This window comes from Orcinus orca, chromosome 12 (genome assembly GCF_937001465.1).
Source record: "Orcinus orca chromosome 12, mOrcOrc1.1, whole genome shotgun sequence".
NCBI lineage: Eukaryota > Metazoa > Chordata > Mammalia > Artiodactyla > Delphinidae > Orcinus > Orcinus orca.
In genome coordinates, this window is record NC_064570.1 from 26,576,358 (window position 1) to 26,600,187 (window position 23,830).

General features: G+C 42.7%; 1 protein-coding gene across 4 annotated transcripts in view; it reads left to right on the forward strand.

The window, feature by feature from the left end:
* MAP3K5 (mitogen-activated protein kinase kinase kinase 5) overlaps positions 1-23,830 on the forward strand; it is a 210,953-nt gene that overhangs the window by 175,725 nt on the left and 11,398 nt on the right. For 3 of the 4 annotated variants that reach the window (XM_004263783.4, XM_049695571.1, XM_049695573.1), the window contains 7 exons: positions 2,476-2,633; positions 5,083-5,260; positions 5,975-5,995; positions 8,937-9,114; positions 9,205-9,373; positions 15,003-15,188; positions 18,591-18,696. In XM_004263783.4, coding sequence (XP_004263831.1) covers positions 2,476-2,633; positions 5,083-5,260; positions 5,975-5,995; positions 8,937-9,114; positions 9,205-9,373; positions 15,003-15,188; positions 18,591-18,696 — 996 coding nt within the window. Of the gene's footprint in view, positions 1-2,475; positions 2,634-5,082; positions 5,261-5,974; positions 5,996-8,936; positions 9,115-9,204; positions 9,374-15,002; positions 15,189-18,590; positions 18,719-23,830 lie in introns of all 4 variants that reach the window. The other variant, XM_033406517.2, reaches the window with a different exon arrangement.

The window sequence follows — 23,830 nt, forward strand, 5'->3', positions numbered from 1 at the left end:
CTAGACTTAACATGCCAACTGGAATGAATTAGCTTCTCCCCGAAACCTGTTCCACCCACCCTCTTCTCTGTCTCGATTGGCCACTCCAAACTTAGAGTTATCCATGGTGCCTCTCTTTTCTCACGCTTCAACTCAATCCACCAAGGAAACCTGTTGGCTCTGCCTTCAAAATGTGTCCAAATTTGGACCAGTTCCTCCTTCCTTCCACAGCTCCCACCTCACCTGCATGACCTCAATAGCCTGTTCTCCCTGCTTCCACTCTTGCCCCTACGGTCTTCCCTCAACACCACGGCCAGAGCAATCCTGTAAAAACATAATTCAAGCCCTATCACTCAAAGACCTCAATGGCTTTCTATTTTTTGAGTAAATAGACACCAGAGTCCTTACAATGATGGACAAGGCTCAGACCTACTCGGAGTCCGTTACCTTTTAGACCCACTTCCTATCCTTCCCACCTTGCACAGGCCTTCCTGCACTTCCTTCATTACACCAGGCGGGGTCCTGCTGCAGGGCCTTTGCACATGCTTTTCCTTCTATAACACTCTTCTCCCAACTCTCTGCCTGGCTCAGTCCCTCACTTCCTTCAAGCCTTAACTCGGATGTCATCTCAGTGAGGCCTGTGATTGCCCTGTTTACATGGCAGCCCTTCCCTGGGCACTTCTTTTTTTTTTTTTTTTTTTTTTTTTTTGCGGTACGCGGGCCTCTCACTGTTGTGGCCTCTCCCGTTGCGGAGCACAGGCTCCGGACGCGCAGGCTCAGCGGCCATGGCTCATGGGCCTAGCCGCTCCGCAGCATGTGGGATCTTCCTGGACCGGGGCACGAACCCGTGTCCCCTGCATCGGCAGACGGACTCTCAACCACTGCACCATCAGGGAAGCCCTCCTTATTTTTATAAACACAGCCAGTTTCTAGCCTTTGATAGTGGATTTTGTAGGAACTGTTTAGAGGAAATTTGTGTAGCAGTTTTCACCTATAAATCAGGCATGGGGCATTCATAAAAGGTGTTGCCTGTATTTATCAAAATGTCTGTCACTTTGGTTATGAATCAGAAAATACTGAAGTGGCTCTTTTGGCAAATGCCTCAGAACTTGAAATAATTCATTATGGCATCTTGGATGGGTTATATCATTTGTGTGAGTATATCAGAAGCCAGGGATATGCAATTATCTGTTCCTGTTCACACTCCTGACTCATTGCTGGACTTTGAGAAATCACTACAGGTTAGATGTATAAATTTAGCCTCTAGTTTGAGCCAATGAGACAATTGCAATTGAGTGTCCACTTGGGATATACGAAGCCGGAACTAGAGCCGGAGTTCTTGGCCCCCACTTAATGCTCTTTGCGTCATACCACACTCTATGACTCTCTGATTCCATGAAGCCTTTTAAATCTCCTCTCTTTTTCTTTCTATTCTTCTAAACTCTGGTGGTTTGTCTATACTGATGGCTCATGACCTGTCTTTGACCCATTAAATCTGTTATCCGTGGACCACAGGCTCACAGCAGAAGCCACGTATGTTAGATTTACAGAATAACGTACACCCAAAATTATTTACATTATTATTATTATATATATATATTTTAGAGGATATTGGGGGTAGGAGTTTATTAATTAATTAATTAATTTTTGCTGTGTTGGGTCTTTGTTCCTGTGTGAGGGCTTTCTCTAGTTGTGGCAAGCGGGGGCCACGCTTCATCGCGACGTGCGGGCCTCTCACTATCGCGGCCTCTCTTGTTGCGGAGCACAAGCTCCAGGCGCACAGGCTCAGTAGTTGTGGCTCACGGGCCTAGTTGCTCTGCAGCATGTGGGATCCTCCCAGACCAGGGCTCGAACCCGTGTCCCCTGCATTAACAGGCAGATTCTAAACCACTGCGCCACCAGGGAAGCCCCTATTTACATTATTTTTAACAGTGACTTTCAGAATCTTCATGCTTTCATGGTTAAGAAATGAGAATGAAAACAGAAGAACTGAGCATTCAATCAGGAACTGAGAAATAACACACTAAGGAAATGGATAAATGACCTAAATTTTTCCTGGAAAAGATTAGAAGTATACATAAAGGGAGTCTTCATGTATTTGAAAAACTGATTGCAGAAAAATGTGTTTTGATATATTTTCTGTTATTCTCAAGTGATTGTTAGAAGTTTCTAAGAGGTCCCAATGAAATGATGCCTCAATTATAATCAACTATCTAGGAAAGGAGAAAGTATCTATTTGTAAACAGATAATATTACTATGCTGTTTTTATGTCACCAATGAAATCCATTATGAAAACTGCTATTTCCCCTTTTATTAACAGCATATAAAACTGGAATTCAAAGAAGATGAGCTATTAAGACCCGAATCGTACTTTTTTTTTTTTTTCCAAATCATGCTTTTAAAGTTACCTTATTTATATAAAGAAATTGAAACTGTCATTAGGTGTTCATCTGTTTTCTCTTTTTAACGTGTAACTGTGTTTGAATTATGTGCAGGTACCCTTCAGTATATGGCACCAGAAATAATAGATAAAGGACCAAGAGGCTACGGGAAAGCAGCAGACATTTGGTCTTTGGGCTGCACGATCATTGAAATGGCCACTGGAAAACCACCCTTTTATGAACTGGGGGAACCACAAGCAGCTATGTTCAAGGTCACATTTCATATGTCTTAAATGTCTTAAAAACCAGTGGTTAAAGCTCTTCATAGCTCCTGGATGTTCCATGTGCGTATGTCATATTTTTTTAGGTAAAATGAAAGGAGCCTAAGTAAGCACAATGTAAGATATAAAGTTCAAGATTCACTCCCCCTGGTCAGCACCTCTGCCTCACATGGAGCATCTCTCTCCACATTAGTTTTCCCAACTATAAAGTGAGATTCAGTGTAACTTCCTGTGACTGCCCTTTCACAATGCAGTATAAATAACACATCACTCCACAGAAGATGATTTAAGCTCTTTGGGAAACACAGTCTGAAAAATCTTCCACTGAGGGAGATATAAAAACATGTTTTCTCCATTTAGGTATTAAAGACATATTTTCCTTTACTCCTCTATCATAATAGTTTGAAGGCTCCGTAGATAAAAGGGCATAGTTTCTATTTTAAGTACATCAAACTTATTCTCATCTATCTACTCTTCTAGCCTGTTCATTTGCCCTTTAGTAACTGTTTTGGGGGTGGGAAAGGAAGCAGCTCCATCTTTCGAAATAGGGAGCACATGATATGCAAATAGGGAGCATATGATATGCAAATAGGGAGCACATGATATGCAAATAGGCCTGAGAGAGCCCAGGGGCCACAGCTTTAGCATCCGGGTCCTGGGCAAACAACGACCTGCCCATGAATCCCTGTAGTCCTCACCTGCCACTCCACCAAGCCAGAGGAACATTAAGCGAACACCCGTTTCCCAAGAAGTAAAGCTCACATGTCTGCTATTCTCTAAGGCATCGGACTTTTGATCATAATTTGTTATTCCTTTCCCTGCCACTGATCGTGTTTCTAGTACTTACTCCGTTTGTGAATAGCCTCTTATGAGGGACCACGTAGTACATACCCTTCTGTGTTTGTACAAAGCTTGGTTTACTTTAAGAGACAATATGATAGGCTACTGCTGATACAGAAATAGTAGTGTAACCAAACCTGAAAGAACAATGAGAGCTGCTCAGGGAGCTGCCTTTCTGGACCTGAATGGATGTCTTTCTCTTCTTGGCCAGTCTTTCAAGTTTTCACCAGTCTCTAGGACTTCACTCTGAAATGCTCCTCTGTTACCCACACGGTGCCGGGATTATTATACAACATGCTTTAGATGAGATAGCATACTCTGGCACAGTTTGAATCCAGGCTCTGACACAAACTATTTGATGACTTTAGGTAAATTACTTAACCTTCTTGTGTCTCAGTTTCCTCATCTATAAAATGGGTATAAAAATAGTACCTATCTAATAAAAGGGCTTTGAGGAGTGGATAAGACAATATGTGCAAAGCACTTAGAACAGTGTCTGACACATAGTAAAGGCTTTATAATTATTACAGATAATTATATCTTATTATCTATATAATAATAAATTCATATAAGCTATTTAATAACAAAGAAGATTTCCTTAGGAAGTTTTCTCTGTACTAAATACATGAAAACATTACTGAAAAAAAATTAGAGTGACGTCAATGAGAAGAAAGTTCTCATTGTTATAGAAAAACTGTTTAATTTTAAGTATTTTTATTTATTTATTTTTATAAATTCATTTATTTTATTTATTTATTTTTGGTTGCGTTGTGTCTTCACTGCTGCACGGGCTTTCTCTAGTTACGGAGAGTGGAGGCTACTCTTCGTTGCGGTGCGCAGGCTTATTGTGGTGGCTTCTCTTGTTGCAGAGCACGGGCTCTAGCCACGCGGGCTTCAGTAGTTGTGGCATGCAGGCTCAGTAGTTGTGGCTCACGGGTTCTAATGTGCAGGCTCAGTAGTTGTGGCACATGGGCTTAGTTGCTCCGTGGCATGTGGTATCTCCCTGGACCGGGGCTTGAACCTGTGTCACCTGCATTGAGGTGGATTTTTAACTACTGTGCCACCAGGGAAGTCCCAATTTTAAGTATTTTTAAATATCTCTTTTAATGTAGGCAATTTGAGACAAGGAAAACATTCACAAACCATGGCACAGGAGAAACAACATATGCTTTAAGCCAAACAAATGAAGGTTCAAATACCAGATCTGCCTTTTCATAAGCATATAACCTCACACCGTGAGCCTCATTTTTCTCATTGCTGTAACAGGGATAATATTTAATCCACTGGGTTGCTGGGAGTATTCAGTGAATCTCATAAATGGAAAAGCCAAGCACAAAACGTTGAGGACTGAATTATTACTTTATAGTGCTGCTGTCTACTGTCTTAAGCTAATTACTATGCCTGTGTCATTGATAAACTTACAAAAGTGCTCTGGAAACTTTCCATAACCTACAGAAAACAAGTCCTGTCTCACTTTGAGAAAAGCCATGAATTTGTAGTATATGATAAAGGAGCTTGTTGCATTAGATGACCAGGTTATGCAACCCAGAGCTCATGGGATAAGATGGTCACTCAGAAGTCACGTTGTGCTGTGTCTTAGGTGGGAATGTTTAAAGTCCACCCGGAGATCCCAGAGTCCATGTCGGCAGAGGCCAAAGCGTTCATATTGAAATGTTTTGAACCAGACCCTGACAAGAGAGACTGTGCTAACGACTTGCTTATGGATGATTTCTTAAAAGTTTCAAGCAAAAAGAAAAAGACACAACCTAAGCTTTCAGGTATGTCGTTGCCTTGAAGGGGGTATAGGTCAGAGTCACTAAATCCTAAACTTTTAAGGTGGAAGATTTTTCCAGAAGTAAGCTAATTTGCTTAAAGACATCACTGAAAACTGGTCAGGAAGCAGTGTTACCATCAGTTTCACAAATGCTAGGGCCTCACACATAATAATCTTCCATCACATGGTTAGTAGGGAACTAGAATATAAGCATCTATATACTAGCATTGGTGATACAAAGATCAAAGTTAAAGGGGTGAAATGTAGCCTTTTCAAGCTGAAACTCCAAATTACCACAGATGGGCTATAGGGCTATTACAGAGCTGTTAAACTTCTAAGCCATCTAGATAATATGTTCTTTCAATTTTAGGTAGTATAAAATACTTATTGCCTCTTAGAGGAGACTATCTTTTTGAATAATCAACCCCCCCTCAAAAAAAAAAGGAGAAGATTGCCAGTTATAAATAAAATAGCAGTGTAAAAATATAAATTGTCTTTTTGCAATAATTTCCGTAACTCATTTCAGAAAAAAAACCAAGCGAATGATTTGTTTGTTGTTAGCATTTTTGGGGATTATGTGGGATGACATGGGCAGACTGAATGTCTGGAAAGGACATCAATCCCATTTCAAGCATTCACTTCATTTTTTATTGATTTCTTAGTTTAACAACAAACCCAATGCATGCTTATGTTGCTGTGTTTGCTTTTCTTTCCACAGCTCTTTCAGCTGGATCGAATGGTGAGTTTATTTTTATATTGTCCATTGAGCTGAAGCTTGCTGCATCACAGTTAAGCTCTAGATTGCCTGTCAAAGAGCCTCATCCTCTGTTCCTTGCTTACATGGAGGGGCTCCTCTGGGTACTAAGGATGTGTGGCTGCAAGCCTGGCTGGGTTCCTTCCTTCAGAAAACCCCTCACCTTTCTCCTTCATGAGAGATGCTTCCATCGTTCCTCCCTAAATGGAAGATGGTGACTGTTTTTGAAATCTTCAATTTGAGAGGAGTCCATACTTTCTTATTGAGGAGCCAGTTGGCCACCTAATGGATTTCTTGTGGAAAATTTCAATGCCAGACACCTTCCTCTATCACCTTTGGCGTCCTATGTTCTCTCTGGATTTAGTTGGTCAGGACAAGTTGTGATTTTTAATATTGGCCTTTGCAGATCATAACTAGGAAGGTAAATTTGCTCTAGGAAGATCAACTAATGCATTTCAAGGAACAGGAAAGAAATGACCATGGCTTTGGCTTTTCCTAAGTTGAATGAGCTGTTGATCACGTAGGCAGGGGGCTTAATTGTTCACTGTGAGTGTCGTGTGCATTCTCCCACAGGCCAGGGGCAGTCTTTTGCAGGTTCCTTAAGGTTCCTTAAGGTGCCTCGGCCCAGAGAAGAGGTCCAGTAATTGGGGTTTCTTGGCCACAGCCTTTCCAGATTCCTCCATCAATTCTGAGAGTCAAGGAGAACTCTGTGAAGAGAAGCCCCTCCCTTTCTTCCTTTCTCCACAAGCAGCCTAGACGCTGGAAGGCAGTCACTGCATTTCACAAGGTGGACCCGGGGTGCGCCACAGCCTCCCGACCAGCCTGTTTTTGGTGTCATAAAATGGGCACTGACTTTGGACTTAAGCAGAAGTTGATTCACTTTGGACTTAGTTGGAGGTTGGTTCTGATCCCAACTGAGCCACTTTCTAAATATGTGACAGGCAGCAATTTACTTGTTTCATCAGGCATTCTATGTTGAGAACAGTACCTACTTCACAGATTTAGTTCTGAGAACAAAATAAAAAATATATACCAAAAGAGGCTGGAGCCATGCCCAGAAGCTCAATGCATGATAGCTTTATCCCTTCCATATGGGTCGGTTTTTGTTTTAGGAAACATTCTCATCACGCACATATTTAAATTATGTGAACTCAACTCTACACACTTGGCAAGAGAGAGCTAGAGAGAGAGAATTTAAGCTGATAGTTTTGCCCACAAGCCCTCTCGGTGAGCATGTGCCTTAGAACAAGCGTGAGATGGAAGGTGTCCACCTGCTCAACTCTGGGTCACCTTTCCCACGCGCCCTCCCCGCTCTGCACTCAGGATGACTCAAGAGCATTGGGGACTCTGCTCTGGCTTTAGAGTCTAACTTAAGATATTTTAGAATCTTAAAGGACTTCCTGGCAGTCCAGTGGTTAAGACTCTGCGCTTCCACTGCACGGGGCACAGGTTCGATCCCTGATTGGGGAACTAAGATCCCACGTGCTGCACAGCCAAAAAAAAAGATATTTTAGAATCTTAAGATTTTATAGAGTCAGAATTAAGAGGATGGGCACTGGGGTCAGAGCTGGGTTCATGCATTAACTGGGGGACCTTGGAAATGACTTACCCTTAGTCACCTCATCTGTCCAGTGGATTCAGTTAGACAACCTGCCCATGGGTCTTTGTAACTATTAAAAATGATTACACATGTGAGATGCTTAGCAACTGCCATAAGGTGGTTATTATGACTATTATTGCTGGTCCCTTCTTGCTGTGACCTGCCCATGCCCAGTGGCTCGTTTAGAATTGTAGACCACAGTCCAAAAGTCCCCTCTCCTTTTTTTTTTTTTTGCGGTACACAGGCCTCTCACTGCTGCGGCCTCTCCCATTGCGGAGCGCAGGCTCCGGACGTGCAGGCTCAGCGGCCATGGCTCATGGGCCCAGCCACTCCGCGGCATGTGGGATCCTCCCGGACCGGGGCACGAACCCGCGTCCCCTGCATCAGCAGGTGGACTCTCAACCACTGCGCCACCAGGGAAGCCCTCCCCTCTCCTTTTCCTAAAAACCCTCCTGTTCCTGCTCTCTCAGAACTTCTTCCAGGCCTCCTGAATTCTCTGGATGTTTTTTTATCTCCCAGTGACCCATCCCTTTCTGTTCTGCCCTCTTGGCCTGAGACATTGATTTGCTTGATAAAGATGTTTCTGGCAAAAATTACTTATTTTAAAACCAGTATTTGATGAAATGTAGGCACCTCCTATTGTGCCAGTTTAGCCTCCATCAAAATAAAATAAAAGCTTACATTTGTTATAGAATCATAATATCTGAGAACTGGGAAAGACCTAAGAGACCATCTAGTCCATTAGTTTCCAAAATCTGTGTTTAGTAAAGAACCTTTTTTTTTAATATGAATCCTTAAGCAGAGCCCTGATATATGACTGAAAGAACCTATTTGTTTCAGGAAAAACAGGGTTGGAACCTCTGTTCTAGAATCACAGAATCCTACTCACTCACCCCATCCAAGGCAGCCCCAAGAAACAGGTGAACCTTAAGCTTCTGAGGCACACAGTTTACAAATTATGAATCTGGTCCTTTATTTTATAGATATGAAAACTAAGACTCATAAATGACCTTCCAAATAGGAGGACAATAAAAACGAAGGGCTCAGAACCCAGAAATGCTGGGCCTGGTGCTTCCTCCAGTTTCACATCCCTGAGATACTCCTTTCAGAGCCCAGGAGGCCCTTTCCTCGCCGACCCCCTGCATGGGTTACACTGAGCATTGGGAGGCACCGTGGTCCCACGACCAGCCTCTTACGAAGCGTAATTTTGCTACTCACTGAAACGAGACACTTGACAAATAATCTTGCTGTCTTTCAATAGGTGTGTCCGTGTGTGCACGTTCTTAGAAGCATTAATCGTCTCCTTCCCCCTCTCGTGACACGCAGAGTATCTTAGGAGCATCTCCCTGCCAGTGCCTGTCCTGGTGGAGGACACCAGCAGTAGCAGTGAGTACGGCTCAGTTTCTCCAGACACGGAGTTAAAGGTGGATCCCTTCTCTTTCAAAACAAGAGCCAAATCCTGCGGAGAAAAAGATGTCAGAGGAATACGGACGCTCTTTCTGGGGTAAAGACCTGGCTTGTTTTGGGTGAGAGAAGTATGTTGTGTGTCATTTTGTGAAGAAAATTGTGATTTGTGCTGTCTGAATTATTGCAGCATCCCTGACGAAAATTTTGAAGACCACAGCGCTCCACCTTCTCCTGAAGAAAAAGATTCCGGATTCTTTATGCTGAGGAAGGACAGTGAGAGACGGGCCACGCTTCACAGGATCCTGACGGAAGACCAAGACAAAGTTGTGAGAAACTTAATGGAATCTTTGGCTCAGGTAAAACCCGTCATGGAGACTTCATTTCCCCTATTTTAACAGTGTTATAACCACTTGGAACTGTCACACGTGATGTGAAGACATGAGGAAGCTGCTGCTCTCCTCATGATAAAACAAACCTACCCCAGGGATAGGCAGATCCCTAACACAGAAACTGCGTTTTTGAACATAAGCTATTTTTAAGTCAGCAGCAAAATTTTCATGTTGATGAAGTTCCAGCTGGTCCCTACACGCCTTTTCACCCTTCATTCATTTGTTTATTCATTCAGTCAATAAACATGCACTGAGCCATGTGAATTGCTAATTCTGATATTAGCATGAGGGTACCTGCCATTGGCTCCTCTGAGCATTTGGGAAACATCACAAATTCAACAGAGACCCCTGTGCTTGGAGGGCTACAATTAGATGGAAGGTGATGGGCAATAATAAGTAAATTATCTAGCATGCTAGGAGGCCATTTGTGCTATGAAAAAACAAAGCTGGTCAGTCAAATTCTTTTTCCCTGATGTATTTGTTTGCTAAGTTGCCGTAACAAAATACCTTAGACCCAGTAGCTTAAACAACAGAAATTTCTCTCTCACGATTCTGGAAACTGGAAGTTTAAAAGCAAGGTGTTGGCAGGTTTGGTTTCTCCTGAGGCCTCTTTCCTTGGCTTGCAGATGGCCACTTTCTTGCTGTGTCCTCACCTGCCCTTTTTTCTCTGTGTGCCCCTGGTGTCTCTTCCTCTTCTTATAAGAACACTAATCCTATTGGATTTGGGCCTCACCCTTATGATCTCACTTAACCTTAATCACCTCCTAAAGACCCTGTCTCCAAATACGGTCACATTGGGGGTTAAGGCTTAAAAACATGAATTGGGGGGTGGGGGGAATGGCACTGTTTCATCCATAATACCTGGGAAAATGTATTCCCTGGGATTCTGTTTACAGAAATGAGGAAGAATCCCCTCTGAACTCTGCCCCAGTGGAAATAGGGTTTCCCCCGCCTCCAAGCTGTAGGTGATGCCTCCTGTGCCTGGAGCAGAAGCTCAGGCCCCCTGTGGGTGTAAACCTCCCAGACATGCTTGGCCCAGACATGACACTTGCATCCTCTTTCAGTTCTGTTGGCGTCAGGGACTTGTGTACCTGCTTTAGCACCTGTGGCCACCACCTGTCCCTCTCTGATCATTGTGGATGACACATAACTTCTTCCCTCCCTTCTGTCCTAGGAAAATACCTGCAAAAATGGATGGAGCTGGAGGGATTGGGTCAAGTTTTAGTCTCAGTCTAGCAGTTTACCTGTTCTCAGCTTTTATTGGGATGTAAAGGGAGCCAGGCTCTCTCTTTCTCAGCTCTTGCTCCATAGCCCCTGCTTGTCTTTGTCTCCAGAACCCCACTAAGTTTCTCTGCTGATTCCATCGCCTTAGGAATTCTGTAATGTTCACATCGTTAGATCCCGTAGGAGGAGCTGAAAGGCCATGTGTGTGTCAGCAGGGTCTCTGGGTACAGGGAGAACTGAAATTTCCAGGTTCTGGGAAAACTCTGACCTGGGTCCTTAAAGGAAGCTGCCTCCAGCGAGCAGGGACTCTGAGGCCCAGAAGGGAGGTGCTCTGGGCTGAGGGGCGGCCAGGCCTCTGAGTTGGAGGTAGAATGAGTGCTGAGGATGCCATGCAAGAATCTGGAGAGGTGGAGGAGACGGGAGCAGTCTGGAACCTTTAGCTGTCACTCTTGCCTTTCTGTCTGTTCGCTGTGATCATTCAAGGACTGAGAATCGGATGGTGTAAGATAAGAAGGGGAATCAAGTTTAGACGGAAGGAACAACTGGGCAGTAATTGGAGGTCATTCATTCAACAAATACTTATTGAGCATCTACTAGATGCCAGGCACTGTTCTATGTGCTGGGGACACTATAGTGAGCAAAATAGAAAAAACATCTGCATCCCATTGAAGCTGACATTCTAGTGGAGGAAGAAAAGCAATAAAAACACAGTAAACGTGTAGTTGAATATATAGTAACAAATATAGTTAAATATATAGTTATATGTTGCTACATACTATGTGTGTTACATGTATGTTTCTATATATGGTAAATATATAGTAATACTAGCAAACACTTTCTATGGGCCAGATATTGTTCTTAGTATTTCCTGTGTCTCTGCTCACTTAATCCTCTTGACAGTAGTCCTACAGCACTAGTTTCATTAGTATCCTCATTTTGCAGATGAGGACACAGAGGCACAGAGTTGTTGAGTAACTCACCGAGGCCATGCAGCCCCAAGTGATGGAGTCGGGATTTGAACATAGGCAGCCTGGCTCCAGGGTCTGTGCCGTCAAGTACCACACTGCTCTCCCCACTGCTACACCAGAGGGTGACAAGTGCTGGGAGAAGCATAAACCAGGGGAGGGGACAGGGCTTGGGTTGGGGGAGGGAATCACCAGCAGCCACTGTGGAATGAAGGCTTCTGTTTTAGGTCAGAAACACAGAACACAGGGATTGCTTAAATCTCGTAATCATCCCCAATGAGCGTGCTTTTCTAATACAGAAAGTATCTGCTTGTTTGGGGGTTTTCTTTGTCTCCCTGCTGGACTGTAGGTCCATCAGGGCAGGGACTGCCTTGGTTAGTGTCATTGTCCCAGCCCTCAGCAAAGAACCTGGCAGGTTTCATGACCATGCTGAAATTCTTAAATTTGGAGTTGGTTAATCCTATTCAAGTGTTTGTGACTCGCTAGTTTTTTAAGCAGGCTTGAATGTTCTCTATAAAAGGAAAAAGGGGAGCTTCCCTGGTGGCACAGTGGTTGAGAGTCCGCCTGCCAATGCAGGGGACACGGGTTCATGCCCCGGTCTGGGAAGATCCCACATGCCGCGGAGCGGCTGGGACCGTGAGCCATGGCCACTGAGCCTGCGTGTCTGGAGCCTGTGCTCTGCAATGGGAGAGGCCACAACAGTGAGAGGCCCGCGTACTGCAAAAAAAAAAAAAAAAAAAAGGAGAAAGGAAAGAAAAACTTAAAAGCAACTGTCAGAGGGCATGCCTCAGTGCACCAACATGAAGTGACCAGTGGGAACCAGAAGTGATTCTGAGGTCAGAATCACTTAGTAAATCCAGAATCGTTAAGGGATAGACAGGGTGCTTCTGACTGTACTGCTGGGGACTCTATGAACCCTTTCCTGTGGCATCCCATGGTGATCTTGTGATAGAGCAGGTTCTGCCCCAAGGTTACTGCTGGTTCATCCAGCTGATTGGGGCAATAGAAGGTAATGATTAGGAGCTTGGGTTCAGCCTCAACTTGACTTTGAGGCCTGGTTCCACCACATAAAGGCTGTGCGATTTGAGCAAGTTATTTAACCTCTCTGAGGTGAATTTCCTAATCCATAAAATAGAAGAAACAATGGTATTCACCTCATAGGGTTGCTATAAGGAGTAACTAAGATCATGAATCATTGAGATAATGATAGAACGTATTCCACAAATGTTAACTATTATTGTTATTATTATCATTATCAAGCAGGCTAATAACAGTTATCTAGTATCTTTAATTTTCTTCTACTACCAGATGGAGATAAGTCTTTTCATTGTATTAAATATTTCTATTAATAGATACATCTTTACATTTAAGCCTACCCTTTAGAACAAGACTGAAAGGTAGATGTTGGTCAGGTCCTCAAAGCGGCCCATGAAAGCCCTTTCAATCTGTAACATCCTTCTGAAATCCACTCACCATTTTTAAGGAAGTTTAAGGGATAAAGAAGAGAGAGGCCCTTTGCAGGAGAATCTGTGATGGTCCTCTGTGTGCTCAGGAAAGGCTCGCTGTCAGATGCTACTTTCTGATACTGAATCAGTCTCACCTGGTACCTAAGATGCTTGTTCATGAAGGCACGTTAATGAGTGCACACGGGGAGGCAGGAGTGAGAACAGAAATAACCATTAGGTACGTGATGAAATATCCCAGACAGAAGAACATTTCCCAGGGTAGACAGCATTCCTCTGTAGGGCAGTGGCACCAAAAACCAGAAGCGGCATGTTTTTCTGTTGTGAAAACAAAGCTAATGTCCAAAAAATGATTGCTATTTAAACTGCTGGCAAACACGTAACTGATTTTTCACTAAGATAAGCTTCCAATTTCTGAATAACTCACATTTCTCTTTTTGAACATATTTTCATGTTACTGTGATATTGCCTATGAATCTTTACTTTGGTTGTAATTTAGTTCGTGGTAAGAAAAGAAACAAAGTTTATAATTGTTCCCAGCCTGATTTTAAAATATTCCCTTAATGACAGTTTTCAAGCTTTTTAATATAATCTTTTCTCGTCAAAACATAAACATGAGAGGGAGCTCCCAAATGAAAATATATTGAGAGAAAGAACTTGATGGGACATTTCTCTTTTATTTTAATAGACTCCTAGAAATTGTAATTTTCACAGCCCAGCTGAGGAATTTAATTTTAATGATGCAATAACAGAATGTGCAATATGAGATAGAAATGAGCATAATAAAAATCCAGTTGTTTCTTAAAGTTAAATGAGGATAAATAACATCCTACTATGTTTCCTTTAAGGAAGCAATGTTCCTTGCTCAAAGTAAAAAAAAAAAGTTCAACTTGAGGGAGGGAATTTGTTTAAATATTGTATTTAATTTTTAATATGTGAAGTCATCCATTTGGTCCGTTCTTATAACTAATTGCCTTATCAGTGGGTAAGGAAAGGTTTCCCGGGTGGAGTCGGAAGCGAGCCCCTTTTGACTGCAAGGAATTGACGCACTTTAAGGGCAGTTGAAGGACTGCGGACATGTAGGCAGACACACGTAGCAATGAGGGAAGTGGCCTTTTCAGGTTAATTCCAACCACGGCTCCTAGCTGCGCCTCACACAGGCTGAAACTAGAGTGTGATTCCAAGGGCCTTCAAGCCCCAGGAGTCTGTACATCTCTCCTCTGGCTCGGTTGCTGTTGGCCCACTTGGTGTGCCATTGCTGTGTCCGTCCACTTCTCTCCCTACTGATCATCATTCTCTACTCAGTTGTTTCTGCTTCCTTCCTTCCTTATAACTGGATGTACTCTTGCCCCTATTTTATTATATTTTTGTAAAGTTTTTTTGATGTGGACCATTTTTAAAGTCTTTATTGAATTTGTTACAATATCGCTTCTATTTTATGTTTTGGTTTTTTGGCCGTGAGGCATGTGGGATCTTAGCTCCCCAACCAGGGATTGAACCTGCACCCCCTGCATTGGAAGGCAAAGTCCTAACCACTGGACCACCAGGGAAGTCCCATTGCCCCTGTTTTATGACTTATCTTTCTGGGCAGACTTTGAGCCTGAGATCCTACGGCTGAATCTCTCTTTAGCTCCCAGTTAAAATTTCTGAGAGTGGAATCTTATGGCCCCAGCCTGTCCCTGTTTGGGCAGAGCTTTGTCTATCTGACTATAACATGACTGTTAGACAATGTATGGGGCAGGTGCCTTTCCTCCCAAAGTCTGATAATTTCTCTCTTTTTTTTGCCAAGGAAGGAGCCATATAGTTCAAATATGGTCTTTCCCCTTAGCAGGGGGGCATTTCTAAGCCCAGTTCTTCTGGCAGTGGCTGTGGGATGGCAGACCCATGGCTGATACATCCAGCACAGATACATCTGATCGACAGATTATTGGTTATTATTCACAGGGGGCCGAAGAACCTAAGCTAAAATGGGAGCACATCACAACCCTCGTCGCGAGCCTCGGAGAATTTGTGAGGTCCACTGACCGGAAGATCATAGCCACCACCCTGTCCAAGCTGAAGCTGGAGCTGGACTTTGACAGCCACGGCATTAGTCAAGTTCAGGTGGTGCTCTTCGGTTTTCAAGATGCTGTAAGTATGATATTTTGCCCATGTTTTCCCGCAGACTCCAGCCAAAATTAGTCAGAAAAATAGGATAAGAACATAAGTTTTTATCTTTTCTTTCTTTAATAATTTTGATCAATTCTGTTCTCTTTGGATCATAAATAAGTATGAGATGGTTGCCTGTCCGTGTGCCTCAAAGCACCAGATTTGTTGTTTGGTGTGTAATCTTGTATCTCCCCAGATTAGATACACATAAAATTGAACACCATGGAAAATAACAAAACTCACAAACATCTCCCATGGCTGCACTTTGTTCTTATCAAATCATGTAGTCAGTCACTATTTATTTTGATGATTTTAGCAACAGAGCACACTTTAGTCCCGCACTTTCTAATTCTATATGAGACATGCCATCTAGTGGTCATTGAGAAAAATGTAACTGTACCGACAGGGATGATCGGTAATTTTTTTCCGCCCTGCTGTGGTTTCCATACAGAACATTTTAAACATACTTGTTTAATAAATATTCACTATTTCCTAGCCAGCAATATACTTCAGAGCACAAGGCATCACTGGATGAAAATTAATTCACAGGATCTGGTGAGAGATCGCTGAGGATTCCTCTCTCTCATATTGAGTTGCTATGCAACACAAACTTGAAGCCAGTTTTCCAGAAGCCTGATTCAAACCATATGCGATATTCTTGAATGAGACTTGTTTGTGGAACTGTGTACCAAAAAAAGCCTGAGGTCCTTCCCGGAAGGCCCTTACGAGGTGTGGGAGACTGAAATAAGAGAGTTCTTAAGTGGCAGGGGGGCGGTGGTGGTGGGATGAATGGGGAGATTGGGACTGACGTGTATACACTAATATGTATAAAACAGATAACTAATAAGAACCTGCTGTATAAAAAATAAATAAAATAAAATTCAAAAAAAAAGAGAGAGAGAGAGGGTTCTTGACAGTGCCTGTCGTGTGAATAGGGAAGCACTTTGCATAATTTTATTTAAATTCCCCAAACTGACTCACTCCTAATGTGTTTATTGCTCCTACATAGGCGATGTCTTGACAATTGCATTTGGTGCATCAAATGATCCCTGATTTAAAACCAAATTGTAATCCTTCAGTGGCTCCTTGTGCTCTCAGGAGCTCTGTGTTAGCCGCTTAGTCTTCTGCTGTACTGTGGGCAGGGCAACGCTCCTGACTCGATTGGGGTCGTGGAAAATGAGAGCAAAGCCTATCACTAATATTAAATGCTAAAGGCACACTCACTCTGTAACTAGCGAGCCCCAGCCATCTGCAAACCAAATGAAATAATTTAGTGACTTTGTACTTGCCTACACATTTGGCTTCCAGCCTAGAGACTGGAAGGCAAATAGGCGAGTAGAATTCAGATTGAGAGTGGGTAAGTTGTAATCCTGGGCCACAGGCCAGGTCTCCCTCTCTCCCTTTCTCTCTCTCTCTCTCTCTCTCTGTCTCTCTCTCTCTCTCACACACACACACACACACACACACACACACACACACACACGCCCCGTTCTTGCTCACTCACTGTCCAGGATGGGAATGAACCCAAAGAATGGGCCGGATATAATATACTGTTTAATGAAGGGCTATGAGAAGCTGGTCGTGGTGATAAAGGACCCCTCTTCCATTTACTATTTGTGACCCTCGAGAGAAATATTCTTAGTTACTAAATGTTATACCCGCATTTGTCAAATAAACAGGCAAGTCCTTTATGAAAGTACCAGGACAAAATCAGTCTGAAAGGACTTCCTAGAACACGTGGGAACCTTGCAATGGTTCGCTTCCTTAGGAGCAACTATTCTGAGGAATTCCTCAGACAGACTGCCGTCTAAACTGGGGAATTTTGATGAAGATGGACCAAGGGCAGGAATAAGCAACTGGAGCTCCAGCTTTTGGTGTGAGATTACAGCTAGGTCCCCTTCTCCCCAGCGTCTTCTTAGATCTCGAGTCAGAGCCCTGTTGGGAAAATAGCCTCTTTTCTTAGATGCCCATGTCAACCAGAAATTAGTGGAGTTAACTCAAATTTTAGATAAGCCTCTCTTAGCCTTATGATAAAAGTTATTTTTAAAAAGGTAATGTGGGGACTTCCCTGGTGGTCCAGCAGTTAAGACTCCGTACTCCCAATGCAGGGGGCCGGGTCTGATCCCTGGTCAGGGAACTAGATCCCACATGCATGCCACAACTAAGAACCCACATGCCGCAACTAAAGATCCCACATGTTGCAACTAAAGATCCCAGTGCAGCCAAATAAATAAATATTTTAAAAAATAAATAAAAATTAAAAGGTAACGTGCACGGCTTATACATACAATGGAATATTATTCATCCTTATAAAGGAAGGAAGTTCTGACATATTACAGTAAGTGAAATGAGCCAGACACAAAAATACTGTATGATTTCACTTATGTGAGATACCTTCAATAGTCAGATTCATAGACAGGAAGTGGAATGGTGGTCGTCAGGGGCTGGGTGGAGAGGGCAAGGGGAAATTGTTGTTTAATGGGTGCAGAGTTTCAGTTTTGCAAGGTGAAAAGAGCTCTGGAGATGGAAGGTGATGATGCTTGCACAACAATGTGAATGTACTTAAGCCATTGAACTGTACATTTAACAATGGTTAAGATGGTAAATTTTATGTTATGTGTATTTTACCATAATTTTTGAAGAGAAAAAGAAAGGTAATACATATATCTACTTCAGTGTCTACTTAAATATGTGAAATATTACTAGTCACTAAAAAAATATAGCCTGACAACAAAGGTTTTTAATGTGAACAGCTTTTCTGGAAGAGTTTGGCAGATTATTCCCCCGTTTAAAAAGGTATAAGTAACACACCATTGTAAAGCAATTATACTCCAATAAAAATATTAAAAAAGTAAGATATAAGGAAGCGTGGGAAGGAAAACAAGGCGTGCACTGTGGCACATCTGTAGGTAGCATGTATGTGCTCATATTCCCCCTTTACTGTTGTTTCCAAGTCACCAGAGTATGCTGCAGCACTTGGTTGTGTTAAACAGTAGTTATAACGTTTAAGAATAGCAATCACTTTTATTTAAATCCCCTTGGACTCTTTTTTTCCTCCTTTACCGCTTCCACCATCCAATCTGCTGACATCGTGAAAGGCGGAAGCTACAGGTTCTGAGTCCCAAAGAGGCAACATTCCCATTTAACCAGATTGCCTTTCACTTAAGTGGTGTATCTCACTTGCTTACATGAGGGTCACCAAACTTCATTTTGAAGTGGCAATTTTGCATTTGTTTTCCGCTGACATAAAGAAATTATCCACCATTCAAGGTAAAGAAACCTTTTAGTTATTTTTGTTGATGGAATGTCGTCCAGATGTGTGCATCAGCTAGGTTATTTGCAATTAAATATTAAAGTAGACCAAATGTCACTCTCTTCCTCCAGGTCAATAAAGTTCTTCGGAATCATAATATCAAGCCACACTGGATGTTTGCCTTAGACAGTATCATCCGAAAGGCGGTGCAGACAGCCATTACCATTCTGGTTCCAGGTCAGAAATACTTAATTACTTGGTAAATATTTAGTGTTTGATAATTTCAATTACTGTTCATTATCATTTATGGTGTCTCCTCACTGTTTTTAAGACCAGGTTAACCTTTTTTTTTTAATCTTTCAACGCCACCAAATAATATTTATCTAGTGCATATAGTCTGAGCAATGGTACACCCAGCAAAACGTTTACTATGAATGAGGAAGACTTGCTTCCTTGTCTTTAAAGAGCATAGTTGGATATGAAGACAAAAAGAAAACTATACAGGTGACCCAAATACATATGCATTTCAATATACAGATATCTGTGCCGACAAAACATATTCCCATGTCATCCTTTACCAGTGGTTCCCACACCTGCCAGTGCATTGAGTGATGTAATGAACTGTGTGATGTAAGGAGCTCTTTAAATTACAGCTTTCAGAGCTTCGTCCCGGACTGGGTGAGAATCTGCTGGGGATACAGCCCAGGAACCTGATTTTCATCCAGCTTCCAGGTCATTTTGATACACAGCCAGGTTTAGAAATCACTGGGCTAGACAGGTCCCAGCTGTGTTTGCAGTGAGCTACAAAAGGGGTAGTGTTCATGAAACCAGGTTTTATGCAGTAAGGGAGAGATGTATTCATATTCTAAGACAATCTTCCAAAGTGTTTTTTTTTTTTTTGCGGTACGCGGGCCTCTCACTGTTGTGGCCTCTCCCGAAGTCAGTACATACTTATGTTTAGATGGTTGATCACTGGAATAAGCTTGGATGTGGGAAATGTACCAAAGAGGTGTTGTAAACCCAAAAGATACAAGAGGTGAGAGAGATTAGGTGTGTATCAGTAAAAGCGATAGGTATAGGCCATGAGTTATATCCACTAGTAGCCTAAATTAAGAATGCTCAAATGAGGAAGGAGTGAGGGATTATACTTTGAAATAATTTAACTAGCATATAAATAAATTGTTAATCTAATTTTTGTTTAAAAAAATCCTTTTAAAATGGATTACCTAAATGCAATGAATTGTATCCTGGAATAGGAAAAAGAACATCAGTGAAAAACTGGCATAATTTGAAAGTAGTCAGTAGTTTAGTTAATACAATTGGTACTGTACTGATGTTAATTTCTTAGTTTTGACAGAGGTACCATAGTTACATAAGATGTACTGGGGGAACTGGGTGGAAGGTATACGGGAGTTCTCTGTATTATCTTTGCAGTGTTTCTGTAAATCTAAAATTCTTCCAAAATATAAAGTTTATAAAGCACACTGATTATCACACTGTAGGTGAAACACTGTTAAGTTTAGAGAGAGTGACAGGCACAGTGCAGCGAGGCATGTCTCCTCGCATGGGTGTCCCCGTGATGGGCACTGCTTCAACCCAGCCATGTGCAGAGCAAGGCACGTTCTTTATGCAAAGGGTTTGCTAAGGAAAGTTATTTGTCCTTCCACTGTGAATTGGCTTCTTTGAGGCCACTAGGGGTCTCTGATGACAACTGAAATGACTGTTTGGAAGCATTTTAAAAAGTGGACCAAAGAAAAAAAAGGAATTGCCTGGCAGTCCAGTGGTTAGGACTCCACACTTCCACGGCAGTGGGCACGGGTTCAATCCCTGGTCGGGGAACTAAGATCCTGCAAGCCGTGTGGTGCAGCCAAAATAATAGTAATAATTTTTAAAATAAAATAAAAAGTGGAAATTTTAGAGAATTACATTAAGAAAGTATTTTTTTATATTCCTCTCGGGATAGGGGAAGACAATGTACACTGTACACCAACATATAAATGATGAAATATATGAAGAAGAGGAATTGATTTCAAGCATTTGACAATTCCATCAAATTTCCAAATGTCCCTAAAGATTTTGTTATACAATTAAGATTCAAAGAAACACTAAAAATGTCTCTCTTTATAGTCCCCTGATAAAAATTCCTTTTAGATGACAAAATACTACAATTTACTTACCAAATTTTAAAAGACATGCTAAAGAAATCAACAAATTCAAAAGTATACCATCATCAATACATACATTTTCCTAGATGTGTTTGTTGACAGAACCCAGATCTTGGTTTCTAAACACCATTCTCTAATAAAAGGAATCAGAGCTCCTTGGAGAAATGGTTGATTTCCAGGCCTAGGGCAGGGGAAATACAAGATGAACTTGGAACATACTGTGATGGCAGAAAGTAATGAAGTGCCCCCAAGGGATGGACGCTTATTCAAAGGACACTGGAGACAGCGTGAGGGAGTTCCCCAAAGCCTAAGCCAGAACAAATTAAAATAAAAGAATAATAGTATTGGATTATAGTCCATAGAATAAATTAAACATCCATGAGTCCATACTGATATAAGTAATTAAATAAATAACTATATGGAGGAGAAGGGCCAGCTCTTCTTTTTTTTTTGCGGTACGCGGGCCTCTCACTGTTGTGGCCTCTCCCGCTGTGGAGCACAGGCTCCGGACACGCAGGCTCAGCGGCCATGGCTCACGGGCCCAGCCGCTCCGCGGCATGTGGGATCTTCCCGGACCGGGGCACGAACCCGTGTCCCCTGCATCGGCAGGCGGACCCTCAACCACTGCGCCACCCAGGAAGCCCACCAGCTCTTTTTTTTTAGTAGAATTCCAATTAATAAATGTAGAAGGAATGAGGGAAATAGAAAATCACCGTTAGGCAAACATCACAGTAATAATTATTGCAAGCAAGAACAATCAATGGCTGTCAAGATCAGTAGATAAAAGTGTGCTGAGAAACAGGATATTTGAATGGTCTTGGGGAATCTCCCCACAAGATATCTACTAATTACACAGCGAAAACAGTGACAACCCCCTTTATCAAAAGATCAAGGTAAGCATCACTCGTAATTAGACACATCAGCATTATGTACCTCTTGATATGATGCACTGAGAAGGGCACAACATCACCTTTGTGGTATTCTTGTCAAAAGTGCAGAGCCACAATCTCATCATGACAAGACATAAGTGAATAAAAATGAGACACAGTACAAAAAAAACTGACCAGTACTCCTCAAAACTAAGGAGGTCATGGGGGATAAAGAAATACTAGGGTTAGGACTTCCCTGGTGGCCCAGTGATTAAGAATCCGCCTGCTGATGCAGGGGACACGGGTTCGAGCCCTGGTCCGGGAAGATCCTACATGCCGTGGGGCAACTAAGCCCATGCGCCACAACTACTGAGCCTGGGCTCTGGAGCCCCCGTGCCACAACTACTGAGCCCACGTACCACAACTACTGAAGCCTGTGCACCTAGAACCCGTGCTCTGCAGCAGGAGAAGCCACTGCACTGAGAAGCCCACGCACCACGATGAAGAGTAGCCCCGCTCGCCGAAACTAGAGAAAGCCCGCACACAGCAACGAAGACCCAATGCAGCCAAAAATAAATAAATAAATTTATTAAAAAGAAAAAAATGCTAGGGTACTGTCACAGATTGGCAGAGACTAAGAAACATGACAACTAATGCATTGTGGGATCCCCGATCAGAAAAAGAACATTCTTGGGAAAACCAGTGCAATTCAAATAATGTCTATAGATTAGTTAATACTATTGTATCCAAGTTAACTTCCTGGTTTTGTTAATAGTGCCAAAGTTGCGTAAGATGTTAAGTTTAGGGCAAGCTGCTAAAGGATATACAGGAACTCTCTGTACTGTGTTTGCAACTTTTCTGTTATCCTAAAACTATTTCACAATGAAAAGTAAAAAATAAAGTGTTCAATCTTCTTTCTTCTGAAAAAGAGCTCACAGAACAGAGAGTACAGTGCAAGCCCCTTAAAAGTTTTTTTTTCTCGGGCTGTTTTCCCACTTGTCATCAAGGATCAGCCTGTGGATTACTGGCAACGTTAAGTATCTGTTGTTACTCCTCAAGTAACATCTGGTCAGTCTGGCTGTGGGTGACCAGATGGAGAAATGCTGAGCGTGAGATCGTGTTGGCAGTGCTAAGGTAGAGAGAATCGACAGTGAAGGCACACTTCTCATAGAAACTCTAATTGTTTAAACTGCTAGAGCACTTGGTATTACTACCAGTTGTGAAGCTGAATCAGTCATGTGCCCCATGTAGACATTAATGTAAAATGACCAGCATTGTAAACTATATGCAGTGCTTGATGCAGGGATCATACGTCATTCTGACAAGTATTGTGATCCTAATAGGCATCAGAAATACCTTGTGTTAAAGAAGCTTGGTCTAGGGCTTCCCTGGTGGCGCAGTGGTTGAGAGTCCGCCTGCCGATGCAGGGGACACGGGTTCCTGCCCCGGTCCGGGAAGATCCCACATGCCGCGGAGCGGCTGGGCCCGTGAGCCATGGCCGCTGAGCCTGCGCGTCCGGAGCCTGTGCTCCACAACGGGAGAGGCCACAACAGTGAGAGGCCTGCGTAACGCAAAAAGAAAAAAAAAGAAGAAGCTTGGTCTAGTTATTTTCCTCTGGGGAATTAACTAGTTGGGGTGGAGTGGGAGGGTAGGGAGGTGGGAATAATATCGTTGTTTGATCCTGTCTTGCTGTTTTGGAAACATGCACCCGCTCTAATTTCCCACACATGGGCTTAAATGCCATCCACTCATTCCAGGGTCCCCTGGGTCCCTGCCTTTCTCCTGACACTTGGCTGACACATGTTATCTTTGTACATGCTTTTATGACTCTTCTGTATATTTGCCCTAGTTCTCCTTTAGGTTCTTATCTCTTTGAGGACAAAGACCAGACGCTCTGTCTCATTTGCATGTTTTACAATGTCTATTCGATGATGTGTCCTCAGGGAGCCACCATTGAAAGACCAAAATAACAAAGTATTGCATTCACTTACAATTTTTTTAAAAATAAATTTATTTATTTATTTATTTGGCTACATTGGGTCTTCGTTGCTGTGCACGTGCTTTCTCTTGTTGTGGCGAGCAGGGACTACTCTTCATTGCGGTGTGTGGGCTTCTCATTGCGGTGGCTTCTCTTGGTGCAGAGCACGGGCTCTAGGCACGCAGGCTTCAGTACTTGTGGCACACGGGCTCAGTAGTTGTGGCTTGCAGGCTCTAGAGCCCAGGCTCAGTAGTTGTGGCACACAGGCTTAGTTGCCTGTGGCATGTGGGATCTTCCCAGACCAGGAATTGAACCCGTGTCCCTTGCATTGGCAGGCGGATTCTTAACCACTGCACCAC